The following is a 24,511-nucleotide window of genomic DNA, read 5'->3' as shown; positions in this document are numbered from 1 at the left end:
TGCCTCTTTCTGACTCCTATATATTCTCAGTCCAGCTGTAATAGTCTCAAATAAATATAAGATAATGATAAACTCAATTAAAAAATTATATCATGTATATAAAAAGATTTTTTTAAATATTAATATAATATTTATTTACTGTATTAAGTATATACAAATGTAATTATAAATAGATCATATATAATAAACTATCTCTATAAAAGTAAAAATAATAAAAATTGTAAGCTTTAATAAAGATAGCCCCAGTCCAGTCCAACTGTCCCCAGGTTTTTGAGACAGAACTGTGGATCCAACATATTGACAAGTCCTTACCAAAATGAGAAAGGGGGTAAAAGCAAGGGTAAGCAATTTTATTACAGAATTGTAGTTCCTCGTGGTTCCTTCAAGCTCCATCTCCAATACTGTGTTCAGTTTTGGGCCCCTCGCAGCAAGAAAGACATTGGGGTGTGTGTCCAGAGAAAAGCAATGATGCTGGTGAAGGGTCTGAAGCACAAGTCTTATGAGGAGCAGCTGAGGGAACTGGAGTTGTTAAGCCCGGAGAAAAGGAGTCTCGAGGGGGGACCTCATTGTTCTCCACAACTGCCTGAAAGGAGGTTGTAGCAAGGTGGGAGTCAGTTTCTTCTCCCAGGTAACAAGTGACAGGATGAGAGGAAATGGCCTCAAGTTGCACCGGGGGAGGTTTAGATTAGATATTAGGAAAAATTTCTTCACTGAAAGGATGATCAGGCATTGGAACAGGCTGCTGAGGGAAGTGGTGGAGTGACCATCCCTAGCAGTGTTCAAAAATGTGTAGATGAGGTGCTTGGGAACATGGTTTAGTGGTGGATTTGGCAGTTCTGGGTTAAGGGTTGGACTTCATGATCTTAGAGGTCTTTTCTGACCTTAGTGATTCTATGAATCTATACATGGAATTTTTATTTTGGTCTTAATCTTTTGCTCTTTGGGGCCCATCATAACAAATCTTTATTTTCAGCTGAGACCTTCCATACCAGTCTACGTTAGCTCACTGTGTTACTCCACATCTGCTGTGGGTGCAATACCATGTGCCAGGCTTTCATCACATGCTGTTTTCCTGCCTCTCCTTCAAGCTGGCACCCACTTTCCACAGAAAAACCCATGCATTTTCTTCCCACCTTTTTCAACAATTAGTGCTGTTTTGGTCTGGGAAAAAAAAGGCACAAGCTCAAGCTGCATTCCTGTCACTCTTGATCCATCAGAAAGGCTTTGTGGATGCACTTTCACACTTATGTTGTTAACCCCAGAGCACACAGCAACATAAAAATGTACAAAACCTAGTCTTCTCCCAAGCCTTTGATCTCCTTTTACACACAAATCTATGTCTTGGGAGACGGTGTGTTTTGTGTGTGTGTGTTTTGTGTGTTTATTTGCCTGGACTTTCAGTTGATGACTTTATTAATTCATTTGCTTGTCCAGTTTCCCAGACACCATTTCTCAGACCAGGACCCCAGTGTCACAGTTCATCTCTGAGTGATAGTAAGTAGCACAGAAAGGAATGTCTTGAAGCAATTCTGATACAAAGCAAGATAGACACAGGGTGGGATTTTTCCCGTTTGCATTGTGACCATTGACCCTTAGAGCAGTCTATGCCTGTTATATATATATCTATAATGGCCAGTCTTCGCGAACAAAGATTTTGGGAAAGGTCTTTTACCTTTCCAGCCTGCACAATGGATTTTTTAGGTGAGACACAGCCTGCGCTGAACTGAGCCCACCCTTTAATCCTAAGGTTCATCTGCCAGGGCCAAGCAAGCTTGGACAATGGCAGTGAGGTCCTCAGGATGTAGGTTTGTTTAGAGTGACCTTCTCATAGATGGATGACCTCACAGGGCTAACGGGCTCCATCTGCCCGGGGGACCGGGGAATTGAACCTGGGTTGCAGCAGTGAGAGTCCTGCATGCTAACCACTAGGCCACCAGGGGTCCCCACTATGCCTGTTATTACACTATTGATTGACCTTCCCTTCACATTCCTGAGGTAAACTTGTATCCAGCTGCAGTCTGAATCTTTGACAGGTCAATGGGTAATTTTGCCCCGTAACAGAGTTCCCTGCTGTCCAGTGACCTAAACAATTGTCTTCGTCCATCCAAGGCTTTAGCAGTATGTTTCTCATGGGCTGTTTTCTAACAGAGCTGCCATTTTTGGTATCTGTTATCTGTGTATGAAGAAAAATAAGATTCCAGCCTTAATGGCAAGACCACATTAGTCTCACTTCCACCCTTCACTACTGCCTGATAGGAGACAGTATGGCCATGGCTGTTTCTAACCCGAAAGTTTCATCTCCTGTGAACACACCTTGCTTTCCCCACAAACTGTGCCAGGGGCTGCTTGTGATCCTAAGCACTTGGAGCCCTTTCAGGCTTGGCCCATGAGTTCTGCTCTACTCCTCCCAAACCCACATTTTCTGCATTAATACCCTGTAAAACCTTTCTAGCACTAAGAAAATTAACTTACCTGCCTTCAGAGCCACTTTGCACCTCTATGCATGGCCCAGGCTGGGCACAGTTCCTGAGCTGGATGCACCACATCACACCAATGTGCACACAGTGGACACAGGAGGTGGGGGGTGCCCACTGTCCCAGACACAGCCGAGGGGAAGGGGGGGCTGGCTTGCAAACAGGGTAGAGACAGGGAAGTGGCAAAGGACAAATTTGCTTTCCTCTTAGACTCTCAAAAGCCCGTTTGAGGCTCCCCCACTAAGGGCAACCCCAATACATCTGCAAAGTGAAAATATTCACTCCCTCAAAGGCCTAATTCTGCTCTGCGAGTCTCTCCACAGCCTCTACAAACAACAGTGTCTGCCACTGAACACACACTCACTTTTTATTTCGTAGAGAGCTGAGTCTTTATAACTACTGCCAATCCAGAGGAGGGGTGGAGAGAGGACTGCTGCTGCCCCTTGAAGACATCACCAGCTCTGCAAGTCAATCAGCTAATCGTGACAATTAGTGAGGAAAAAACTGGGAAGGTGGGAGGGGTACAGATCTGGAACAATTTCCTCTCTACACTGTAAACCCCAAGCAAAGGAGGACGGCTATATGGATGCAGACAAACAGTGGATTAGATTAAGCACTGGGTAAAGTCAAAGAAATAAGCTTTTGAAAATGGGCTTTTTTGTTCATTTGCCTGACAAGTGTGGGTGTCTTGTTCACAGCAGTTTATACATTTTAATAAGCTAAGAGGAAGCTTATGGCAAATGCTCTCAGGTCTCATTTACTTCAGCAGTTACTTTGTTTTCAGTGAGCAGGACTTTTAAAGACTAAGGGATACTCTCTGATGGCAATGACTAGATGGTGGCAGCCACATTCTGCTGCAGTTGTTGAAGAAACTTTCCTGTCCAACCATCCAGGAGCCACTCTGGCAGACACACTCCCACCACTTGAGCTGGAACTGAAGCCCCTTCGCATCAGGTGGCTCCAGTGACCCAATGGGTGCCCCACTTGGCTCCACACACACACACACCACACTCACACAGTCAGACCAGGTTTCCTTACTGGTTCAACTCTGTGTCTCAGACATCTCATTCTTTAAAACAATTTAATTATGGTGCAATAACAAAATAACAGCTCATGCCTCTCAGGAGGGATCCAGCTCAGGCTTTTGTGAAGGGTCTTCAGTCCCAGCTCAGGTGTGAGAGTGTAACTCCTAGAGTGGCTCCTGGACGGTTGGACAGGAGTTTTCTTAACACAGTGCTGTTGAGGATGAGGTATCGCATTTAACCAGAACTATGGCTGCAGTGGGCAGCATGTCTCCAATCTCCTGCAGGGCTTTCAGGGAAGAAAGATGTCTAACATTTCAGAAGCAGAGGAGAGACTGATGAGATCCAGTGACAGGCTGAATGGAGGAGCTCAGAGCAGCTCCATCTGCACTGCCAAACGCAGTGCTGCTCAGCCACCACTATCTTCTGAAAAAAAACAGGATGGGGGAAGACCACTAGAAATTCCCTCCCCCAGGATGGGGGAAAACCACAAGAAATTCCCTCCCCTCTCCCCCCCCCCAGCACTCACTCAAACATGTTCGAAGTCCCAAAATGCACATCAGAACTCCCCTCCCATTCCCACCATAGGGGGTGAGGGGAAAGAGAAATTATTAGAACAGGGTGTTTCTTCTAAATATAGTGCATATACTGCTTAAGGGGGACTTTTCACAAGTACCATCACTTCCCTCCTGCAGAACAGCCTCTCTCATCTCTTATATCCAACCACACAGTAAATACATAATCCGTTGGCCTGGGATGCATGTGGACAAAGACAGTGGGTTTAGCATAGTCATAATGAAGCTGTCCCTTAGAGATAGTTATGTAGGAGACAAGGCTGAACTTGTTTCTGCCCCAAGAACCATTGATAACTTAGTCAATAACCATTTAGTGTGAAATGGATTAAAAATCCACAGTGGAGAAGAGGGCTGGCTTACCAATAGCGGGTGTAAATCAGTCTTGGAGGCCTACAGGGTAGGTAATTTATGGCACAGTCTGTGGTTTCTCACTGATATTTAACATACATAAATTCTGTCACTTTCTAGGTAGTCCTGTTGCAGTACTAAATTGAATCTGAGCATCTTGTAACTGGTCTGTCTGCTCTTTGAGAAGCCCAAGCAATTCTCACAGAACTGATTCTTTCAGCTTAAAAAAAAATTTTTTTTTCAATTATTTTAGCGACTGCAAAAACTCCTGTACATGAGCCAGTGCAGCTGACTTCATAAATTCCAAGATAGAAAGAATGGCTTTGTGACTCCAATCTATTTTCCAATGTAACAGAAGTTGTTACTGTACAGTCTGTAATAATTATGCCACAAGAATTACAAACTAGCTCTTGGCATAAGCAGGAGTTAGCTTTGAAGCCTAATGACAGACACTTGAAACAGCAAGTCCCTAAATATTGCTGCAATTTATAGCTACTACAAATCTGCTCTGTGCCACTGTAGGTGCTTAGGGTAGGTGAGACCCTTGTCTTTTGGTTTAGTTGTTAGTTTTTGGAGATTTTTTAAAGGAATTTGCTTTCCTTTTGCTCATTGAAAAGTTTGATGATCAAACTATAATTAAGCCTCTACCCTACATAATATTATACCAATTATTTGGGTAAAGATTAATCTAGTCAGCTATTTCCCTTAACTCCATATATGTCTTCTTCATTGCTCTCTCCCATACATTCTTCCATACAGGTGAGTCTCCTACACACAAACCCATATTTGTTGCCCAGAGAGTGTCAGCCAGACACAGCCAGCAACTACTGATGAATAACGACAACTTTCAGTTCACTTATTTCTGCACTGGAATTGTTACTTCTTTTCATCATTTCGGTTGGAGAAATGCACCCAAACTATTCATACATCTCTGCTGTCACTCCTTGTGTACTTAGGACAGCTTTCACAAAACTTGGAGAAATGCTTGGGGCAGGATTTGTCCCCTGGAAGGGATGAGCTTACACACAGAGGAGAGGTGAACCGGTGCAACAATTATACAGCACTTGCTCTTCCAGATGGAAATAATGGTTTGATGTAACTAACAAGGGTACTCCAAGTATCTTCGGGTGCAAGTAATGAATAAAGGGCAGCCAATTCTCAGGTGGAACATGGCAGCTATATTACAGCATGCAATTTTAGCACCATACTGATGAGAATGTGCTGTACCTTTGCTGCTAAGTTGCTTTTGTTTTAAAGCTTTTGTTTATGTAGTTGAGTAGTTGGTGCCCTTACCTGGAGTTGTTGGGATAGCAAGATGAAGAGAAAGCACTCTCCAAATGTGTGGAAAAGTGAGAATATCCCATTTAACCTGTTGTTGTGCTACCAGATCTGCTTTCCATGCTTGAAACACGAATAGGATGACTAATTACCTCCCCTTTGCTCAGGGAAATACCAAATACCCCACTCTTCCCACTTTTAACTAAGAGGAAATTTTGCAGCAACTTTCCTATGGAGCATGTTGACTGTGGGCTGAATTTCCAGCTCATGTACCCCTAGGAAACTCCCTGGGCACCGTGGGGCATCTGTATCAGGATAGGTCTTGCCTCCTCACGTGCTTTCCCGAGTGGGAAGCTGTGCTGGCCCTGCAGAGGCCTGTTCCAGGTGGGGAAGGGGGCAGCCAGGGAATACAGCCAGACTGGCCTCTTCTGGGAGTTTTGATGCCTAGTTTGTGGCTTCTTATAAAGCTTACATTTCTTATAGGAGTGGGTGGTTTACCACAAAGGACAAAGAGGATGGGTTTTCCCAGCCTCCTCCACAGCCCCTTGAAGACACGTCACTGACCAAACTGCATAGGAGATTGGCAGAGCTATGGAGAGGGCTCTGTGAGGAGGGGCCCCGGCCTCATGGACAGGTAGGTGTCTGCTACATTTAAATCACTGGATAAAACACAATCGCTTGCTTCTGTTCTGCTGGCTGCAATTTTCACAGCTGAAGAGATCTTTATCTGCCTCCAGATTCAGTTGAGAATGAGGAGAGATGCTCACTTTCACTTGTATTGCCCCTATTCTTAAAAACCACCCTTCTTCAGCCTTTTCGAAATATGAGAAAGACCCATCAAGAGTGGGAGTTTGAGTGTCACGAAGGCCCTGCCTGCAGCCCTCTGCACTGGCAGCATTTTTTGTTCTTAGCACAGAGCTTTCAATTCTGGTTCTGGCAACTCGGTGCAAGTCAGTGTCATCAACTCTGGCTGAGTTTCTACACTGCTCCCCTTACTGTCACTGGAACACCCCCCACACACAATACAGCGTGTGTGCCAGGCCCAGGAGTCCTGCTGCTGGTATGGGGAAGAGTCCAGGTTGGGAAGGAACAGGGAATCCAGTAAGGAAAACCTGCTACTCCAAGGCTACAGCATGATTAAGAAGTTCATATAAGTAAGCACACTATAGATACCGCAATTTGTCTCTCATTAGACCCTCAGTTTCTCCTCTCTGGGACACACACAGGCTGCCTGCAAGAGCCAAACATTTTCAGTCTGTTGACTCAGTTAAAAGTGCCAAAAGGATATTCCTTCCAGGTGAATCCATTGCCATTTGGACTTAAAAAGAAAGGGCAATACCTTACCTCAGCATCAGTTCAAACCCTGCAGTGTTCCCCCTGCTGCCATCAGTGACAGCACGAAGATCTACTGCATTTCTTCTGATTGAAACAAACAAACAAAAAAATAAACCAAGTTGCTGCTGACCTAACCAGGGACTGAAGAAGCTCTACTTGCTGGCAATAAAAACATGCTACTTGCCTATGGGGAATGTCAGGAAAAAGACAAGTTGTACTAAGAATAGCTTCCTGCTGAGGCCCCCCTCTGTAAGTTTATGACAGAATTGTATGGACAGAGAGAATTAATCACTTACCTTAAGGAAACTGAGTAAAAAGAGAAGACAGACTCGGTCTTGATGAGAAGTGACTTAGTCTAGGTAATTATCAAGGTAGAAGGTAACAGACTTCAAGAGGTGGTGAGAGAAATCCCTTCTTCCCATTCTGACAGTATTTCCAGGAGGTTTTCTCAGGTTGGTTACCATGAGGGTAGAAAAGACCTGCCCTGTGGCCCTGGCTGTGTAACACAGGGAGCAAAGTGCAACCCCAAACCAGATCCCTGTATCCAAAATGCAAGTGTTTCTTATGCCACAGCTCTAGCCTAGGGACTGTGTTAGCTTTCTGCTTCCAAGGGACTGAGAGCTTCCTCAATGGAGAGCAGACACTCAGTGCTACCATCATGGTAGCTGCAGGGCACAGCTTTCAAATCACTTCCAGGTTCACCCAGTTTACCTGTAAGAGGTCTGCATTTGCAGAGGCTTGTGCAATCTCACGTGGCTGTAAAAGTGGTACTTATGACCATATACTTGGTGTGGTTTACAGAACAGGTTTTGTTTATTTCAGCTTACAAAGTATAGCCGCCAGCTTTAATTCTCCCTAAAAAACAAAACAGCTGGGGAAGTGCATGATTCAGAGGGCCTGGTGCAAATTTTTGCAAAGTGACAGAGACAAAACCAATATAATTCAAATTACACATATGAGTAAAATTAAAGATATTCAAGTTAAAATCAGGACTAACTCTTATTAGCCCTAGAGATGATCCAACAATATGACAGGAAATAAATAAATCATTCTAATTTTCAGCATAAAAGAGGGCACTGCTCACAAATCCAAATGGTTTGGGTATTTACAAAAGTCAAACGGAGAGAGGAGAAACATAAAGAAGAAAAGCATTCATAAGAGTGAACTGAAATGCTGCAAGGTGATCACTTCTCCACATACCTCAATGCTGCTAAGAGAAGGCTTTAAATCACTGCAAGGGGCAAAAGAAATTACTTTTAAGCAGGACGCCTTCATTTGCCCCAGGCTGGAGGGACTGTGCCAAGGTGAGACCAGCATGGTCTACTAGGTTTGGCTGTCAGCACAGAGATTCTGAAGGTTCACCACAGTCCACGGCCACCCTGGGGCAGAAGACAACAAATAAGTTGGCCTGGTCAGTCAGTCTAATTTACGAATAGGAGAGCAATTTATCCTATAATCCATCTGAAGGGAAGATTGCTTAAAGCCACATCTTCCTGCGGCTTAAAGCCGCATTCCATGCGACTGTGCATGCTCTGAGGAGGAGGCAGCCAGCACAACTCAAGCTCTGTTCTTCAACATGTAGGCACAGCTGGTGATCAAAACATTTGGTATTTTCGCACAAAGGCCAATTAGGGTGCCTAGCAAGGAAAAGTAGGCACTTTCAATATTTCTTTCAACATTTGCAAACTACAGTAGAAAAAGCAACAACCTCATTTATAAAGATGGTGTGGCTTGTGCTCATAGCTGGTATTTTAGATGCTTTGTTGCCAGATAATAATGCTAGTCTGCTTTCTTTTTGCTGCACATGCTACTAAGGCCAAGTACTGACAGATCGGCACTGTACTTTCAGTGCAGCCAGTGGAGCAGAAATGTTTAGTGCCCAACAGAAGCAGGGCAAACTCTGCAGTTAATGTCATAGCAAAAAAATGTCCCGAAGGCTCATCTTAACCTTCTGTTTCCTTGTCAAGACCTATTTATTTACAGATTCAAATGATAGTTTTTAATGGAATTTGAATTTAAGGCAGCATTTCAGTTCACCTTCAAGCCTGTAATTACACTTGCAAATCTGCTTAGCAAGACATCGGCAGAGTATCCCAAGGGACAGCTTGAACAGATTGGTTCTGTTCCCATAGAAGCAGCATTTGAGTACCAAGTGATGCTACAAAGCAGACACTGCGGACTGCAGTGCCTGCCACAGACACTTGCAAACTGGACCATTCCTAATCTTCAAAATAAAAACAAAACCAAGGACTGCAAAGAGCCCTCACTTATCTTAAAAGCAATACTGCACTGAGACAGATACCACTGGAGGTCAGGAGCACTTCATGAATACACCACTGAGACAGGATTCCTTTCTACACCCCTTTGGTTATCTTTGGTCTCATGAAATCTGCAAGTGCTAGAATTACCAAGGTAGCCCCAAGGATGAAATCCTGTTCATCACCTCCTGGTCTAGCATCACGATGGCCCAGTGCTGAGGAGCACTTTTATGTCTCTTGCACAAATGCACAAATGCAGACTGCCCAGCATCTTCTTCCCAAAGGAATTTGTTTAGTTGTCTCTTTTCATTGTAGCCCTATCACCACAGAAATTTTGAGACCGAATTGATGCCAAATGCCAGGATGCTCAGGATTACATTTTACACCCAATTTACACACCCAGCCCTCCTTTGCGCAGTTTACACCACAACCCCCAAGATATGACTGGAACCAAATAAAGTACATATGAAGTACTCAGCTCAGACTCCATGTACACTCAGTTCTTTTCAGGTCTGGGAAAAAAGTAGGTCTAATTCATTCCAATTTGGGCTTTTCATCCATGCCCATGGGAGGCAAAGTGAAGGATCTCCTTCTCTCACAAGCCACCTCAGCAGATCTTTCTGGAGGACTCAAATGGTTTCATCCCTGAGTTCAACTTTAAAAGAGAGAAATGCAGTCCTCAGCATTCACCACACTAGCACCAGAACCAAAGAGAACATTTAGCACAGAGGTCTCTACTGCAGGAATGAAGAGCAAATAAGCAGCACAACGCTGTGAAAGATGGACAAAAGCAGAAAGAGGTCAATTTGTATCACACCAAAGAAACAGAAGGAAACCTGATGACAAAAGGTTTATACTAGTAGAGGGAGAAAGCTTACAGAAGGTAGACTGTGCTGTTAAACAGCAAAACCTTTGCAGTCCTCAGTGGTCATTTGGGAGCAGCCTGGTACCTCCATCAACAATGATCCCACACTGGTAAAAAATCAAATCTAGAGAGCATTCTCAGACATAAGAACCCTTGAGGCCATTTCAATTACATGAGCAAAATTAAAATTTTTCCTTTTTTTTCCCAGCAAGGATGACACTACACTTTGTCCAGCTTAGTGCATATGGTTCTTCACTCCTCAGCAAGACTTTTTCTAGCTGACCGATGTGCAGTTCAGCTCTGCAGAGTCTTGCCTACTTGCTGCTGCCACGACTCCCTCTGGCCCATCGGCGATACTGGGCTCACTGGAGCACTGTCTGTGGCTGAAACAAGTGGGCTGCAGGAGGAGGCACTTGTCAGTACTGTCTGATTCCTCTATGACCATTCCTGTGTGCATCATGGAGGCCATTGCCAGGAGCTGGATATCCGAGTGAGCATTTGCAACGGTGTGGCGACGGATGCTACCACATTTCTCCAGGTAAGCCTCACCCTCCTGCTCTGTCAGTGGGCTCAGGGCCATCTCACTGGGCTGCCGGGTCGTCACATGAGATGGATAATTCAGTACATCAGTCTTAGGGCGAGATCTGGAGTACCGTCTCTCTGGAAGAGAAAAAGGAAGCCGGAATGGTCAATAGCGCACAGATGAAGTGTTGCTCCAACTGCTAGGCTGGCCTCAGGGAACAGAGAGAATTCAGTGTGCAGCTGTAGTGTCCCACCTCCTTACCACTGGAAAACAATCAGGTGCTCACTGGTTCATACTGCTGGGGATTTGGAAAGGAGATCTGCCTCTCCCACAGTAAGGAGAGACCTCCTGTCCTGCTATAAGGCAATGGTGCTGGTGCCTGAGAGAAAAGTGAGTCAGAAAGTCACAAGTGCAGTCAAGGGACTTTCTTGAGCATCCTGGTGATCTCTGTCCTTATCCAGGGATGAGGACTGAGTAGGAGCTCTCACGTGGGGGTTCACTAAAATGACTGACACTAAAGCGGCACAAGTCACCAAAAAAATGTTCAGAGAGGACTTGAGTTGCCATCCCTTCCTCTGAAAAATTTCTCTCAGGAGGTGTCATTATCTGTTGTCAATGTGAAAGTCCTGATGCTTACATTGTCTCTCCATCTGCCTAGGTAAAGGCTGTTCTGCTGGCATTATCCCACTGTATTTTTCAAAGATCATGCAAGAAAAAGAAAATTTCATCCACCTTACAAGTCTGGTTTGGGTGCTAGACACAGAAAACACCTAACAGTGCACAGGAGCAGTCCACAACAGCCTGGGGTAAGGGCACATGAGAGAAGGACAGCACTTGGGGAGCGGGGATAAGGCAGAGACACAGAATTGATGGGTATGGGGTGTACGATCTCCTCAGCAAATCATTAAGGGGAAGTAATGACTGGTTTAAAACTCAGACTCAAGGCACAGCCCCCAGCCCCGTATCATGAAGTGCTATTTCAATTCTGATGCTGAAAGCCTTCAGAAAGGCAGGGGTCAGACTTTGTGCCTTGGCTCACTCTAATTCACTCCCCTAGCAGGTTGAATCAGACAATATGAATCAGCCAGCACCTGTTGGCTTCCACTGCTGTGCAGCATTGCCATGTGATGTTAAACACCTCCTGTGGTCTATCGCCACAGCAGCTGATAAAGCCATTCCATACCTGTCTCGTTTCTCACCAATTTCTCACCCCAATGCAGGGTCTCATTTCGTAAACTCAGAAGGCTTTAAACCATATAAAAGGCTTACACCAAGACTGGTGAGCGTAAGAGAGAGAGTAACAAAATGCAAAGCAAAGCACTTATCACTGAAGGTTATAAAAGAGTTTTGGAAGCTTGCATCAGGAACAAAAGCAGAAAACAAACTTGATATTGTTGCAGGGAGGCACGGGTGAGCAGCCAAAACTCCACCACTGGCAGCAGCCAAGCTATGACAACACTTCACCCTGCTACTGCCAGTAATACATTCATTCAAACTGGGTCATTTTTTGCTTAGGAGTATGCACAAATAATTTTTGAGGCTGGTTACAATGCATGTACTCTTTAGGTTTCATCTGCAGCTCAAGCCACAGCAAGCTGTAGTGTTGAAGGGCATTGGGACCCAACTCTTTCAATGAAAAAATATCCACAGATGATTTTTGTGCAAGAAAATTAAAATCCTTTCTGACGAGAATCAGGTGAAATTAGGCTAAGCTCTGAATATTCATTTATTGCTTTACTTTACCCCCTCTACTTTCTTGACCACAAAAGACAGCCTCTTAAGAGAGTTGTCATGCATAGTTTAACCAGACATTTTATTTCTATTTTGGTGCCTTACGACAAGGAATATAAACTTGGATGCAAACTCAGATCAGCAGTGATATTAGGCTTCATATATCAGGAAATAGGGTGGATGTTTTAATTTTATCTTCTCTCCTATCCCCAATATAAACATTGTTTCTTAGAAAACTGGATCCCTTCAGCATACTCCATCCTTACAATGCAGGTTACAGCTAATTTACACAGGCAAAGCAAGAAGGGTGCTAACAGAAGAGCAGGTGGGAATATTGCCCTCTACGATTCCCCTCTGTGAGTGGTCCTGTCCCTTTTCACACCTATCCCTGCTGCTCTCCTCTCCCACTTTAAATCAAGCTTAAGATACTACTGCCTCTTCTCTGCTGTGTGGAGTTCCCAGCAGACATCCAGCAGGTTAAAGTCACCCACAAGAACAAGGGCTGGTGATTTTGAGACATCTGCCAGCTGCTTGTAGAATAATTCATCATCCTCATCATCCTGATTGGGCGGTCTGTAACAGACTCTCACCAGGATGTCAGGCTTGTTGGCCTTCCCCTTGAATCTAATCCACAGGCACTCAACCTTATTGTTACTGACTTCAAGTTCTACAGTCTCAGGAGTCTCTCTAACATAGAGAGCCACCCCTCCACTTCTCCTACCTTGCCTGTCCCTTCTGAAGAGCTTGTAGCCACCCATGGCAGTCATGCAAGTCATCCCACCAAGTTTCCACGATGGTGACTACATCATAGCTTTCCTGCTGCACGATGGCTTCCAGCTCCTCTTGTTACCCATGCTGTGTGCATTGGTGTACATGCACTTCAGCTGGGCTGCTGATTTCACTTCTAACTCTGGTTTTCACCCCTAAGCTCATCCCTGGAGAACCTGGTTTCAACCCCTTCCTCCTTCAAACCTAGTTTAAAACCCTCTTGATCAGCCCCAACAACTTACAGGCTAGAGTCCTTTTGCACTTGCTAGACAGATGGAGCCCATCTGACTCTAGCAGGCTCGGAACCATAGAATTTGCCCCATGGTTCAAAAAATCAAAGTTCTGCCGGTGGCACCAATCCTTTAGCCACCTATTGATAAGATGGGTTTTCCCACTCCTCTCCTCATTCATCCCTGCTACTGCAGGAACTGAGGGTAGTCCACCTGAGCACCTGTGCTCCTGTTCCATTAACTAATCAACCCAGTGCCTTGAAGTCCTTTTTAATTAGCCTGATACCTCTTTCATTAATGTCATCACTGCCAGCCCGGACCACCAGCAGTGGATAATAATCAGAGAGCCAAATTAGCTCAGGGAGTCTCCTACTAATATCCCTCACCCAGGCCTCGGGAAGGCAGCAGACCTCCCTGTGGGATGGGTCTGGTCGACATACAGGGCCTTCAGATCCCCTCAGAAGGGAGTCGCCTACTACAACTACCCTTCTTTTTTTCTTTATAGCTGTGGTTGTAATCCATCTGGTAGATGGGGTGCAACGGGAGACCCTCCAGACAAATCCTCTTCTTTACTGTCTTTTGCCTGACTCTCTGGGTCCAGGGCCTCATACCTGGATATGTGATTGCCCAGCAATCACAAGAGCAAAACCCTTGAGCCATAGTTTGCCTAAAGCGATGCCATGAGTTTGTTACAGGTACAGGTTGTCTGAGTCCTGATAAGTCCTTCTACCACAAGACCATCCTTTCCTCTATGCTTCAAAGGCATAGTACAAGACAGGTTGTGTGTCTCCAGCTTGCTACAACTTGTGTCGAAGCAAAGGCTAAAGCTTATCAAAACAGAGAGAGACTGGAGCTTTTTTCACTTCTTCTATTTAAATCTTCTGGACTATCAAATCACTATCACTATGCCCATTAGCAAGCCAGTCTCTTCTGGCTGGCCACATGTGCAAGCAGAGCTCCTGGATCATGTATAAAGAAGTTTCCCACTATAAGCATGCTGTTCCTGAAGTGCCTGTTCTCTCATCTAAACCCATTTGTCCATAGTTCAAACACAGATCTGTAATTACTTCTTTTTTTAAACAGGATCCTCAGATGGAAGGAAGGCTCCATGCAAGAATCCCTGTAATCCCTCAGAATTAACATGCAACAGTTCTGCAGTTTGCAAAGACTGGTTGATGCAGCAGTGAGCATGGGAATTCAGGCAGGTGAAGCAGGGTAGCAAGCAGGGACAGAGAGCAGGCAGCAAAGGACCAGGTGCGGTCTCTCACTGGGGTGAAGGCAGTACCCCAGTCACGGACCAGAGAGTTTTAAATCCTGTCCATCTCCAGAGAGAAGAGAGACTTTTCATGGGTGTGTGTCTGTCTGTCTGTGTGCGTGCGTGCAATGGTGGGACACTAATAGTTCAGTCAGTCATGGAAAATAAAAAGCCCGTCACAAAAATCTACATTCAGAAATGTAGAAAACAGAACCTTCTCAAGGGTGTTTTAGACTTTGTTTTCTGTCTCTCACAGAGTCATGCACTGTCTCCATTTCCAGCACAAACGTGCACTGCCTCACACTAACCAACCTGTGTACCCTAATAATAGCTTCTGTAGGATGTGCATGTCTTACCAAGTAAGCAGGTGCTACCAGAGGAGCTGTGATCCTCACACAAACCTAAGTATGGTGATACCACCTGCTTGACCAGTTCTTCCAGCTGTAGGTAGCCCTCACTGGGGCCAGTAGGCTCATGGACACTCTGAAAATCAAACATAAAAAGTCAACATTACCCTTAAAAGATTTTTGAGTAAAGCCTTTGTCTGTCAAATATCTCCGCACTGGAATATCCCAACCATTCTGGTAGACCATGTGCAGCTGATAAGACCAAATGGAGGTTTGTGTGCCATTCAGGTCAACCTCCTTGTTCAAGTCACAGTCATAACCTCGTGCACATTGAGGAGCAAGCTCTTTTTTCTGACCAAGGGACAGGAAGGTTCGAGGTATGCTCACACTGAGGAAGTGCACAGTGTACTGCAATGATATAATTACACCAGGGCACTTCTACCAGGAAACCTCTTTGTAGAAAAGCCTTAACACACCTTGGGCAAAGTACTGCTATTTTCCTAGGCAGGACTGCAAGCAAAGCACCTTCTGTGGTTCAGCTTACAGGTATGAAGATGACAGATAACACTAACCAATTTAACAGTAATTTCAGAAACGGTTCAAATCTAACTTCCTGCAAAGCCTCAATAAGCTTTTTTATCTCAAATGTGTTGCTTTGAGACCCTCTTTGCTCTCAAGATTCTTTTATTAAAATAATATTTCTGGGAAATTGAGGTATGTCCCACTGTTATAGTCTGGGTCACTGGAACATCAGAACAGTGAGAAATTATACAGAACTAGGAGCTCAGCCCCTTTGAAATTGTAATTGTGTTTCAGAAAGTTTCATTCCTAGACACTTATCATACTGGAGAAGAAATAAAAGTCACCAAGCTGTGTAGTGCTGTCAACACGCTGGAGGGAAGGGATGCCACCCAGAGGGACCTTGACAGGCCTGAGAAGTCCCTGTGCAAACCTCATGACATTCAGCAGGGTCAAATGTAAGATCTTGCACATGGGTTGGGGCAATCCCAAGCACAAATATTATGCTGGGTGGAGAATGGATTGAAAGGAGCCCTGAGGAGGAGAAGGACTTGAGTGTGTGTTTGTGAATGAGAAGCTCGATTCTTTTCTGGACTTGCAGTCCAGAAAGCCAATGGTGTCCTGGGCTACATCAAAAGAAGTGTGGCCAGCAGGTTGAGGAAGGTGATTCTTCCCCTCTACTCTGCTCTGGAGTTCAGTGCTCCCAGCACAAGAAGAACATGGATCTGTTGGAGCAAATCCAGAGGAGGGGCACAAAGATGATCAGAGGGCTGGAGCACCTCTCCTGTGAGGAAAGGTTGAGCTGGGGTTGTTCTGCCTGGAGAAGAGAAGGCTTCAGGGAGACCTCATTGTGTCTTTTCAGTATCTGAAAGGGCCTACAAGAAAGCTGAAGAGGGACTTTTTAAGAGGGCATGTAGTGACAGGACAAGGGGAATGGCTTTAAACTGAAGGAGGGTAGGTTTAGATTAGTTATTAGAAAGAAAATCTTCACTGTGAGGGTGGTGAGTCACTCAAACAGTGATGTCTCATCCCTGGAAGTGTTCAAGGCCAGGTTGGATGGGGCTCTGAGCATCCTGATCTGGTGGAAGCTGTCCCTGCCATGCCAGGGTGGTTGTATCTAGAAGATCTTTAAGGTCCCTTCCAACCCAAAGCATTCTATGAATGATTCTGTGAACCCAAACAAGTAATATGGCATTTTACAGGACTGTCAGGCTGAGCAATATAGAAAAAGATTAAACAGTTTATATACTCAGCTGTATTTGGCATGCTTGGAAAGTAATCTATTGAGGTCAGGATGAAGTGGATAGTTCTCACAGAAGCTCTGGGTCTCTTGGGAGAGGCCTTTGAAAGATGTATAGCATATACTGACAAAAGGTATTTCTCCTCTCAAGGGCACTGCTTAGCATGCCAGCCAGCCAAGAAGCTGGCATTGGACAGCCAGAAGCCACAGCTCATTCAAATTCCACTATCTGCTGTGATAGAGACTCACACTGTCATTGCAAAGCTGAGAAATCAGGAGAACTAGAGCACAAAGAGGCATTCAGAGAAGCTGGGAAATGAAAATTTATGTGAAGAGTCCTGAGACTGTTCCTAGATAAGGAGGAGAGGTACCAAGAAAATACAAACACCAGTCTCTTTCAAGGCAACATCCTTACCTGTTTCTAGGAAAGCTCAGGACATCCAAATTCAGCTCTCATTTCTACAGTTACCACTCTGAAATAACCACACATCATTTCCACTTCATCACACCCTCCACCCTCCCCACTCTCCTTTCCAGTGTTCATGCTAGTTCAATGAGGTCAAGATAGCCAAGTGGAGTCAGACAAAGAGCAGAGGCTCCCCACCTGCAGAATTAACAGCATCTGGACAATTGAAGCTGGAAGCTTTGTCTGGACCAGAGGAAGAATTTCTTCCAATTTTACTTTTAGCAATACCAAGTCTCTGAAGCCAAGAAGAGCAATCTGACGGATAGTCAACTCCTGACCCTAAAAAACACAGAAGACAAAATCTAAGAGTTGATAAAGGGATGTGCGAGCATTGCACCAACACATGTATGCACACAGACAGGAAGGGTCTGTCCTGCCCATTGCTGCTGTGGCAAAACACCTCCCAGTCACTCAGGTTGAGGATTCACAGTATTCTTTGCTTGCTTTACTCGCAGGCTCTGTCTCACACAAATGCTGAAATAAGCATCACATCCTCTGAGGCACCAATAGGTTTGGAGTGAAGCCAAAAATGGGCCTGTATTTCACTAAAAGACTACGGATTCATGAAATCCACTTGCCATCCAATTTGGTCACAAACATTCAAAGTCCAGGCTGGATGTAGCTTGTGCTTTTGCCATTCAGAGCTGAGAAACCAGAGAAGGTTTGGTAGGGAAAGAAGTTGGTACAGATTATTCCTTAAGTAAGCCTACCTGTGGTCTATATTGGATTCTCTTTTTGCTCAGTGTCTGCACTTTCGACCTTGCTGATATGACAAAAATCCACAATTTAGTCCATTAAAGATTTTAGGATTTAGGCTGGAACAAAGCTAGCCAGACTGCTTGAACCAAACATCATTTTAAAAAGCAACAGCTTCAATATCCACTGCAAGGCATTCCATGTCCTCACAGTTACTTTTTTAAAATCAACAACACAAGTGAGCAGGTTTAACAGATGACGCAATATTTCTCAGCATATTGAAACACAGTGGAACTCCATGTGGCATTCTGTGTTACCATCTTTCCTGATGCTACGCTTAACATCTGAATGACTTTCTCTTGTCCCACTGCAACTTAACAGCAGAAATTTTCCTCCCAGCCCTGCCCAGCACTCTCCAGCCTGAAAAGTTTGCCTTGTTCTTCTCAGCATGTTAATCTCTGCCCCACGGTCTCTTTGGGAATCATTTTATGATCTCCGTAACACATTCAACATGGCAAATATTTAGCTGGAAGGAATTGCCAGCAGTTAAACATTAATTCATAATAGGTTTAATGTCATAATTAACAGCATCATCAATATGTAAATATGAATTAAAGCAAATAGTCTGGAGGGTAGCTTGGACATAATAAAAGCACTTTGTGGTTTTAAACCACCAAGGTGTGTTTAGAAACATGGGGGTGTAGTTAAGACCAGTATGTATCTCAGAACTGTATTTCAGCAGCTGCAAACTTTTTATTTATATCATGCAGTTTAGTCCCATTAACTTCATACCCCATTTCAAAATGCAAACATGTTTCTGTGCCAAACAAAACAAGATTTGTTATTCTTTTTTCCACATCAATAGCCACATCAACAGCTGCAACTATATAAAAGCCAGTGACCTGTTTACATAGTTTCCCTCTGTACAGCAATTTAACCAACCTGGCTGCTTAAAGGTCATATTTCTGCAACAGCTATGAGTCTCGGGTTTAAACTTAGCTGAGATAGGAAGTTACTTCTAGTTACTACCTTTGGTAACATACGCTCACATATTTGGCTTAGTTTCATTCTGAATGGGCAGTTGCTGGGATCACAGAAGAACACAACTAAATAATCACGCTGACATTTGCAGGAAAGGATGGGGAACCAACAACAAATTGACTTTCCCATCTACCAGAGTAGCGTGCAAAGAACTGCAGCTTGATAAAAGACTTGTTAGATGAGCTCTCTTCACATGTTGTGACATACCACATAAATGGTTACATGCAGTTCCCCATTTCTAGGAAAAGTCCGATCTCGTTATTAGGACACTGGTCTGGGATAAGAGCAATTTCTTATATCTTGTTGCACTTGTAACTGTCTCTGTGGTAGTCTAGGGCAGCTTACTCCAAGTCAAATTCTTGGATGTATTTAGGCAGCTTAATCCATGCATTTGTGTAGAACTTAAGGTGCCTACAAAGCTTTAAATATGCTAACCTTTTAGTTCTTCATCCATAAAATGGCAATAATTGCCTAATGTTACAGCTTCTATGGTATATTTTGAGTGACTTAGATATTGTTACAAGAGAAATACGGCAAAAATATTGTGCTTTCAAAGAATGTCAGTGTCCCATAGTCACACTTGCAGCACTATAACCAAGTTACTTCCAAAAGCTGTACCCACAGTGCTGTAATTTTTGTTCAGTTTCTGATCAGAGACGTTTCAATAGCAGGGGAGTAGATTCTTCTGGTAAGTGGCAGAACTCTAAGCATCAGTGGGTATGACAGACAGCTCAACTGTTTCCACAGCACACAGGTAGCTGCAGTGCAGACAAACCCCTGCCTAAATAGATTAGGTCACTCCCTCACTGTGAATTAGTTGCAAAAGGAGAGAAAGGGATGGTATTATAATTGCACAGTTTTACCTGTCAAACACGTACCTTTAAGCATCTGCAGCAAGGAAAGAACAAAAATAAACACAGTAGAAAGGTTAGTGTCTGTCTTTGCAGAAGTCCTTTCTCTTTTAGGATTAGAGGAAAAGGGCAAGCTTTGAGCTTTACCTGCTGCCTTTCAAGCAATACAAGGGAAAAATAATTTTAAAAGGCTCCAGAAATAATGTCTTGTGGAAGAGGCAAAAGTCAAGAGGAGGAGACTAGCATTTCCAAGAACGTCATTCTCTGCATGAGGTACATTTTTCTTTTCCTCTCATGGAATGTAATTAGGCTGCTCATATTGGAACCCTGACTAAACTTACATTAAAAAATGATACGGCTCAATACTTCTGATGGGATACTCAGCTTTCAAAATACCCAGTGTAAAAAGGTCTTACATAAAATTGTTCATTCATCTTTAACCCATAGATTTATGTGACCCCTTATTAAAGCCTCAAAAAACTCACCTGAGGATTACCCAAAAGCACAAATGGGTTATAAGCCCTCCAAAGCAATTAATGGCCAGTCTTCGCGAACGAAGATTTGGGGAAAGGTCTTTTACCTTTCCAGCCTGCGCAATGGATTTTTTAGGTGAGACACAGCCTGCGCTGAACTGAGCCCACCCTTTAATCCTAAGGTTCATCTGCCGGGGCCAAGCAAGCTTGGACAATGGCAGTGAGGTCCTCAGGACGTAGGTTTGTTTAGAGTGACCTTCTCATAGATGGATGGCCTCACAGGGCTAACGAGCTACCATCTGCCCGGGGGACTTGGGATTCGAACCCGTGGTCGCAGCAGTGAGAGTCCTGCATGCTAACCACTAGGCCACCAGGGGTCAATTAGGGGTGAGTTAAACACATTTTCTCCTGATCTAGTCTTCAGATTCGTCCCTCTGAAGACAAGTTGTCAGTGCTGTCATCTGCACCAAGAGTGCCAGCTACTTAAAAATGGAAGAACTATAAACGCCCAGAGCTTCAGTCTAGACAGGTATAGTCCAACAGTTTCAGTGTCCAAGCTTAGCTAAGCACAGACAGAGGGTAGACAAATGGAAATAAATTGAGCCCAAAGCACTGTGCTTGTCTAGGAGATTATAGAAGTCCTTCTTACACGGTTAATGCTGACTTGGATAAAGTCTGCTTCCTCTCAGATTTAGTTTAAAGGTTTTGACACCTATTTAGCCACTGGGCAAACAGTGCTGCTGGCAGAAGTTTCCATTTGCCATTAGCAAGCATTGCAGTTACACTGCTTTACCTGACTGAGTTATAATTAAGATTACCTGGACCGGGTAGAATATTGCCTGAAGTGTAGGCAGAGTCTCTGTAAAATAGTGATCCCAGATTTCAGACAGGACATCAATGCGATCCTCACCTACAAAAACAGAGATTGGGAGCAAAGACTTTAGCGACAGGGACACTAAAATCAAGTTTGATTTTCCAAATACTCTGTAATTCCCCAAATAAGACCTACAAACCCACCCTTCACTTTCACAGTTTCTGCCCAAAACTGGACATTGCCCAGCCAAGCTTCACCTTAGCTGGCAGAGACACAAGGCTGCGACCATAAATTGTTCTGTCGCTTACTGCAAAGAAAACAGCTCTGTGCAAAACATGAGACCAACTCCAAAAAAAGAGTGAAGTCCCTCTTCAACTGGAGGCTTTAAATCCACAGCAAAGGATTGTGCAGTCTCACAGCTCACAGCACACCCCGCTAGTGGGGGAGCAGCCACACATTAGCAGGTGAATCTGAAAACCAGCAGGTCACAGCCAACATCAACTGATAATCCAACATCATCCGAGTCAGCAACTGGGTCAGGGAAACAATTTACATGAGCTGAGCCCCCTCTGGCATCCACCAATTATCAAGCAACAATCAGGAACCTGACAAGACACAAAGCCACTGTGCTTCTCTCAAATGTGGCCTTTGCGAAGATACCTGAATGGAACTCACTTGTGGCCACCCTTTATATGACTCCAACTCAAACAAACATCCCCAAATGTAAGTGGGTACTTAAAATGAAGGCAGACTAAGTGATTCCCATGACAAGAATACAACTGTGATCAAATTATGCTCATAGGTTTGTCTTAAAAAGCTGTGTGCTCCTCAGCATTTGGGCTCAAAGCCTCTGAGTTTTTAGGAGATTTTCCCATCCCAAAGGCCAAAGATTTACAGTGTTATTTTAGATACATCCCCAGAAAATTCAGGTGCAAATACAGACACAGGTTTAAAAGTACAAGTTTCTGACAAAACGATTTTCCAGGATACCTTTCATAGAGCCTTAGCTGGAGCTTACATGCAGTCAAGACTCAAGGAGCAGTAATGGAAGATGGACATTCAAGACAGATTTGAAGGCTCAGCCTCAAGGTGACTAAAGGCCCTTCATGAGGAACTGGAATACACATAAAATTGCAACTCAGAGGAGCCTTATCACTCTGTACTAAATTGCTTTCCCCATCTGGGGACTTCAACATGGACTTTCAACATGCTTGCCCATGGGTTGTGCTGCTTAGGACAACAGAAAGCCAGAGAGCAGAGAGCCAACAGGACTAGATCCTCCAGACATTTCACTTTGAGCAGAGAGCCCATCAAAAACCACAGAAAGGTTCAAAGGGAGACTTCACTGTGTCAGGTATGACTCTGGCTTCAAAACTGGAACTGCAGGCAGACAAGAACCCACCCAACACCCCCATAACAACTACCCACTACTAGCAACAGCCAAGTGTAAGTGAAAAAGACAACAGGAAACAGACTAACTGAATGTTTAAATTTTTCCCCCTCTGCCTCCTCCCCAGGACTGCAATGCTTTGCTGTGTGGAGACAGAATGAAATGTCATAGATCACTTCTCCTTCTGAAGGGGAAGCAGGAACGGTTTGTTTCTTCAAGAAATCATAAATCCTACAGGTGTTGAAAGAGATTCTGACAGACTGTATAAAGAAAAATCATGTTAAAATAAGAGGCTGTGATTGAAAAACAGACACAGTAAAACATTGCCATGCCCTGCCACAGGAGCATTATCCTGTGTCTGAGTGCCAGGGTAGTAGAAATTTTCCAGGAAGACAGAGCTGACTGAGAAGCGTGTACAAGAAATTCTTGTTGCTGTGACCACAAGACCTGCAACAAGCCTACACGTTATGAAAGAAAGGTGCCCATGAGTCATCTACAGAGATGCCAGCCTGCACGCAGGCGAAGTGTCTCCAGTATCACTTTAAACTAGGGACAGAAAAATGAAGCATTTGAAGAGGGTTTTGCTATCTGCCTAGGAAATCTCATCTTACCCAAACTACTTGAGCAGCTGCAAAATACTCTTGGGTAGCTCTCAGCTTATTACAGACTCAAACTTAATTTTCCTAATGCTAAAGCAGATAATGGAATAGTTTTACACGAATACAGAAACCAAGTCTATGATAAGCTGTGCAGCACTCATTCTGAAGAGCTGGCTGTGGCAGGTCAGGTACTCACATCGGAGAAAAAGCAGGAGTCTGCCTTTTTTCTTCCCTTACAGGGCCAGCGCCAAAGGAGCATGTACCATGCTGGAGACTTGCAATTGCTTAACTCCTCCAGGGACCAAATCCTACAGTCTGCCAGCTGGGTGAAGTCATTTAGTGAAGAACAGTGCAGAGGAATCCAGGACCAGCAATGATGTGAGATTATAAGCATCTATTGGCATTTAATGACCCACATACAACAGACTGGTGATTAGTAAGAGATCTTCCTACAGGCTACAAAACTGGGTCAAACCAAACAGCGGCTTAGTTTTGAATAAAGACTTGCTTGCTTTGCTTGAGCAAACAGTTACTAAGTGTGACCAGCTCCCCACACATCCAACAGAGCTGCCACACCACACTAGCCTTGGTCTACAGACACTGTGCAGCAGCAAGTGTCTATACTCCAGTGGTTTTAACAGAACTTCGTGTCTGATCAACTTCTTTCCTGAAGGACTCATTCTCACCAAAGGGACCTTTTTTTTCGTTAAATGTACACAAAGCTTGATAGTTCAGTTCTCAAAAGCATGACAGAGTAACTAAAATTGTGCTTACATCAAGCTGTGAATCACATTGAGAAATAAAAGGCAGAAGGCAGTTCCAAGCAGTTTTGCAACAGGATCCACGTCCAGACCAGAACGGCTTTGAGCCCAGATTCAACTGCCACACAAATCTCACATTCCTGTTCTCATGATAAAGTCATGGCTGGTGGGAGAATTGTGGCTCTATGGCTATTAAAACAGTCCTCTATCCCTTCAGCTTCACAAGGGCTGCAGTGCAACCTGGCTCCTGAGGGGTTGTGTGACACCCTACTAGAGTACCAGAAGGGGCTGTACAGTTCCCAGACATGCAAAACATGTCGTCTGACCAAACATCAAAGCACAACTCCCTTCCAAAACAGGTTTATTACTATACTTGCCTTCACACAGCTTGACCTTCTCCTCCATAAACAGCAAGCCTTTCGCAAGGAGCTGGTTCTGCCAAGAGAGAAGAGAGACATGCATTTGCCTTTTCTGAGATTTATAATAAACATATAAGAATGATTTTTTTCAGATGTTATCCACTTTGCATGCCATTATGTAAAGGTTAGGCATATTGTAGTGCCTTCCTCTAGCACTGGTCCCATTGTGAGTGCTATACATTCATTAACCCCCTTTTGTTCAGCTGCACATGAGAACGCAACAGACACAGCAG

General features: G+C 44.2%; 1 protein-coding gene across 2 annotated transcripts in view; it reads right to left on the bottom strand.

Moving 5' to 3' along the window:
- Nucleotides 1-7,916: 7,916 nt before the first annotated feature.
- PRR5L (proline rich 5 like) overlaps nt 7,917-24,511 on the bottom strand; it is a 43,357-nt gene continuing 26,762 nt past the window's right edge. Inside the window, exons 5-9 of one of the 2 annotated variants that reach the window (XM_027704045.1) lie at nt 24,237-24,294; nt 21,114-21,205; nt 17,373-17,513; nt 15,019-15,145; nt 7,917-10,815 (exon numbers count right to left, since the gene is read on the bottom strand). In XM_027704045.1, the coding sequence (XP_027559846.1) occupies nt 10,430-10,815; nt 15,019-15,145; nt 17,373-17,513; nt 21,114-21,205; nt 24,237-24,294 (804 nt within the window). In that variant the 3' untranslated portion in view covers nt 7,917-10,429. The remainder of the gene's footprint in view (nt 10,816-15,018; nt 15,146-17,372; nt 17,514-21,113; nt 21,206-24,236; nt 24,295-24,511) is intronic. The other variant, XM_027704055.1, reaches the window with a different exon arrangement.

Source organism: Neopelma chrysocephalum, unplaced genomic scaffold, assembly GCF_003984885.1.
Source record: "Neopelma chrysocephalum unplaced genomic scaffold, ASM398488v2 Primary Assembly neopelma1_24, whole genome shotgun sequence".
NCBI classification, from domain to species: domain Eukaryota; kingdom Metazoa; phylum Chordata; class Aves; order Passeriformes; family Pipridae; genus Neopelma; species Neopelma chrysocephalum.
Note: the sequence above shows the minus strand (reverse complement) of the source record. Positions and strands in the feature narration are given on the sequence as shown.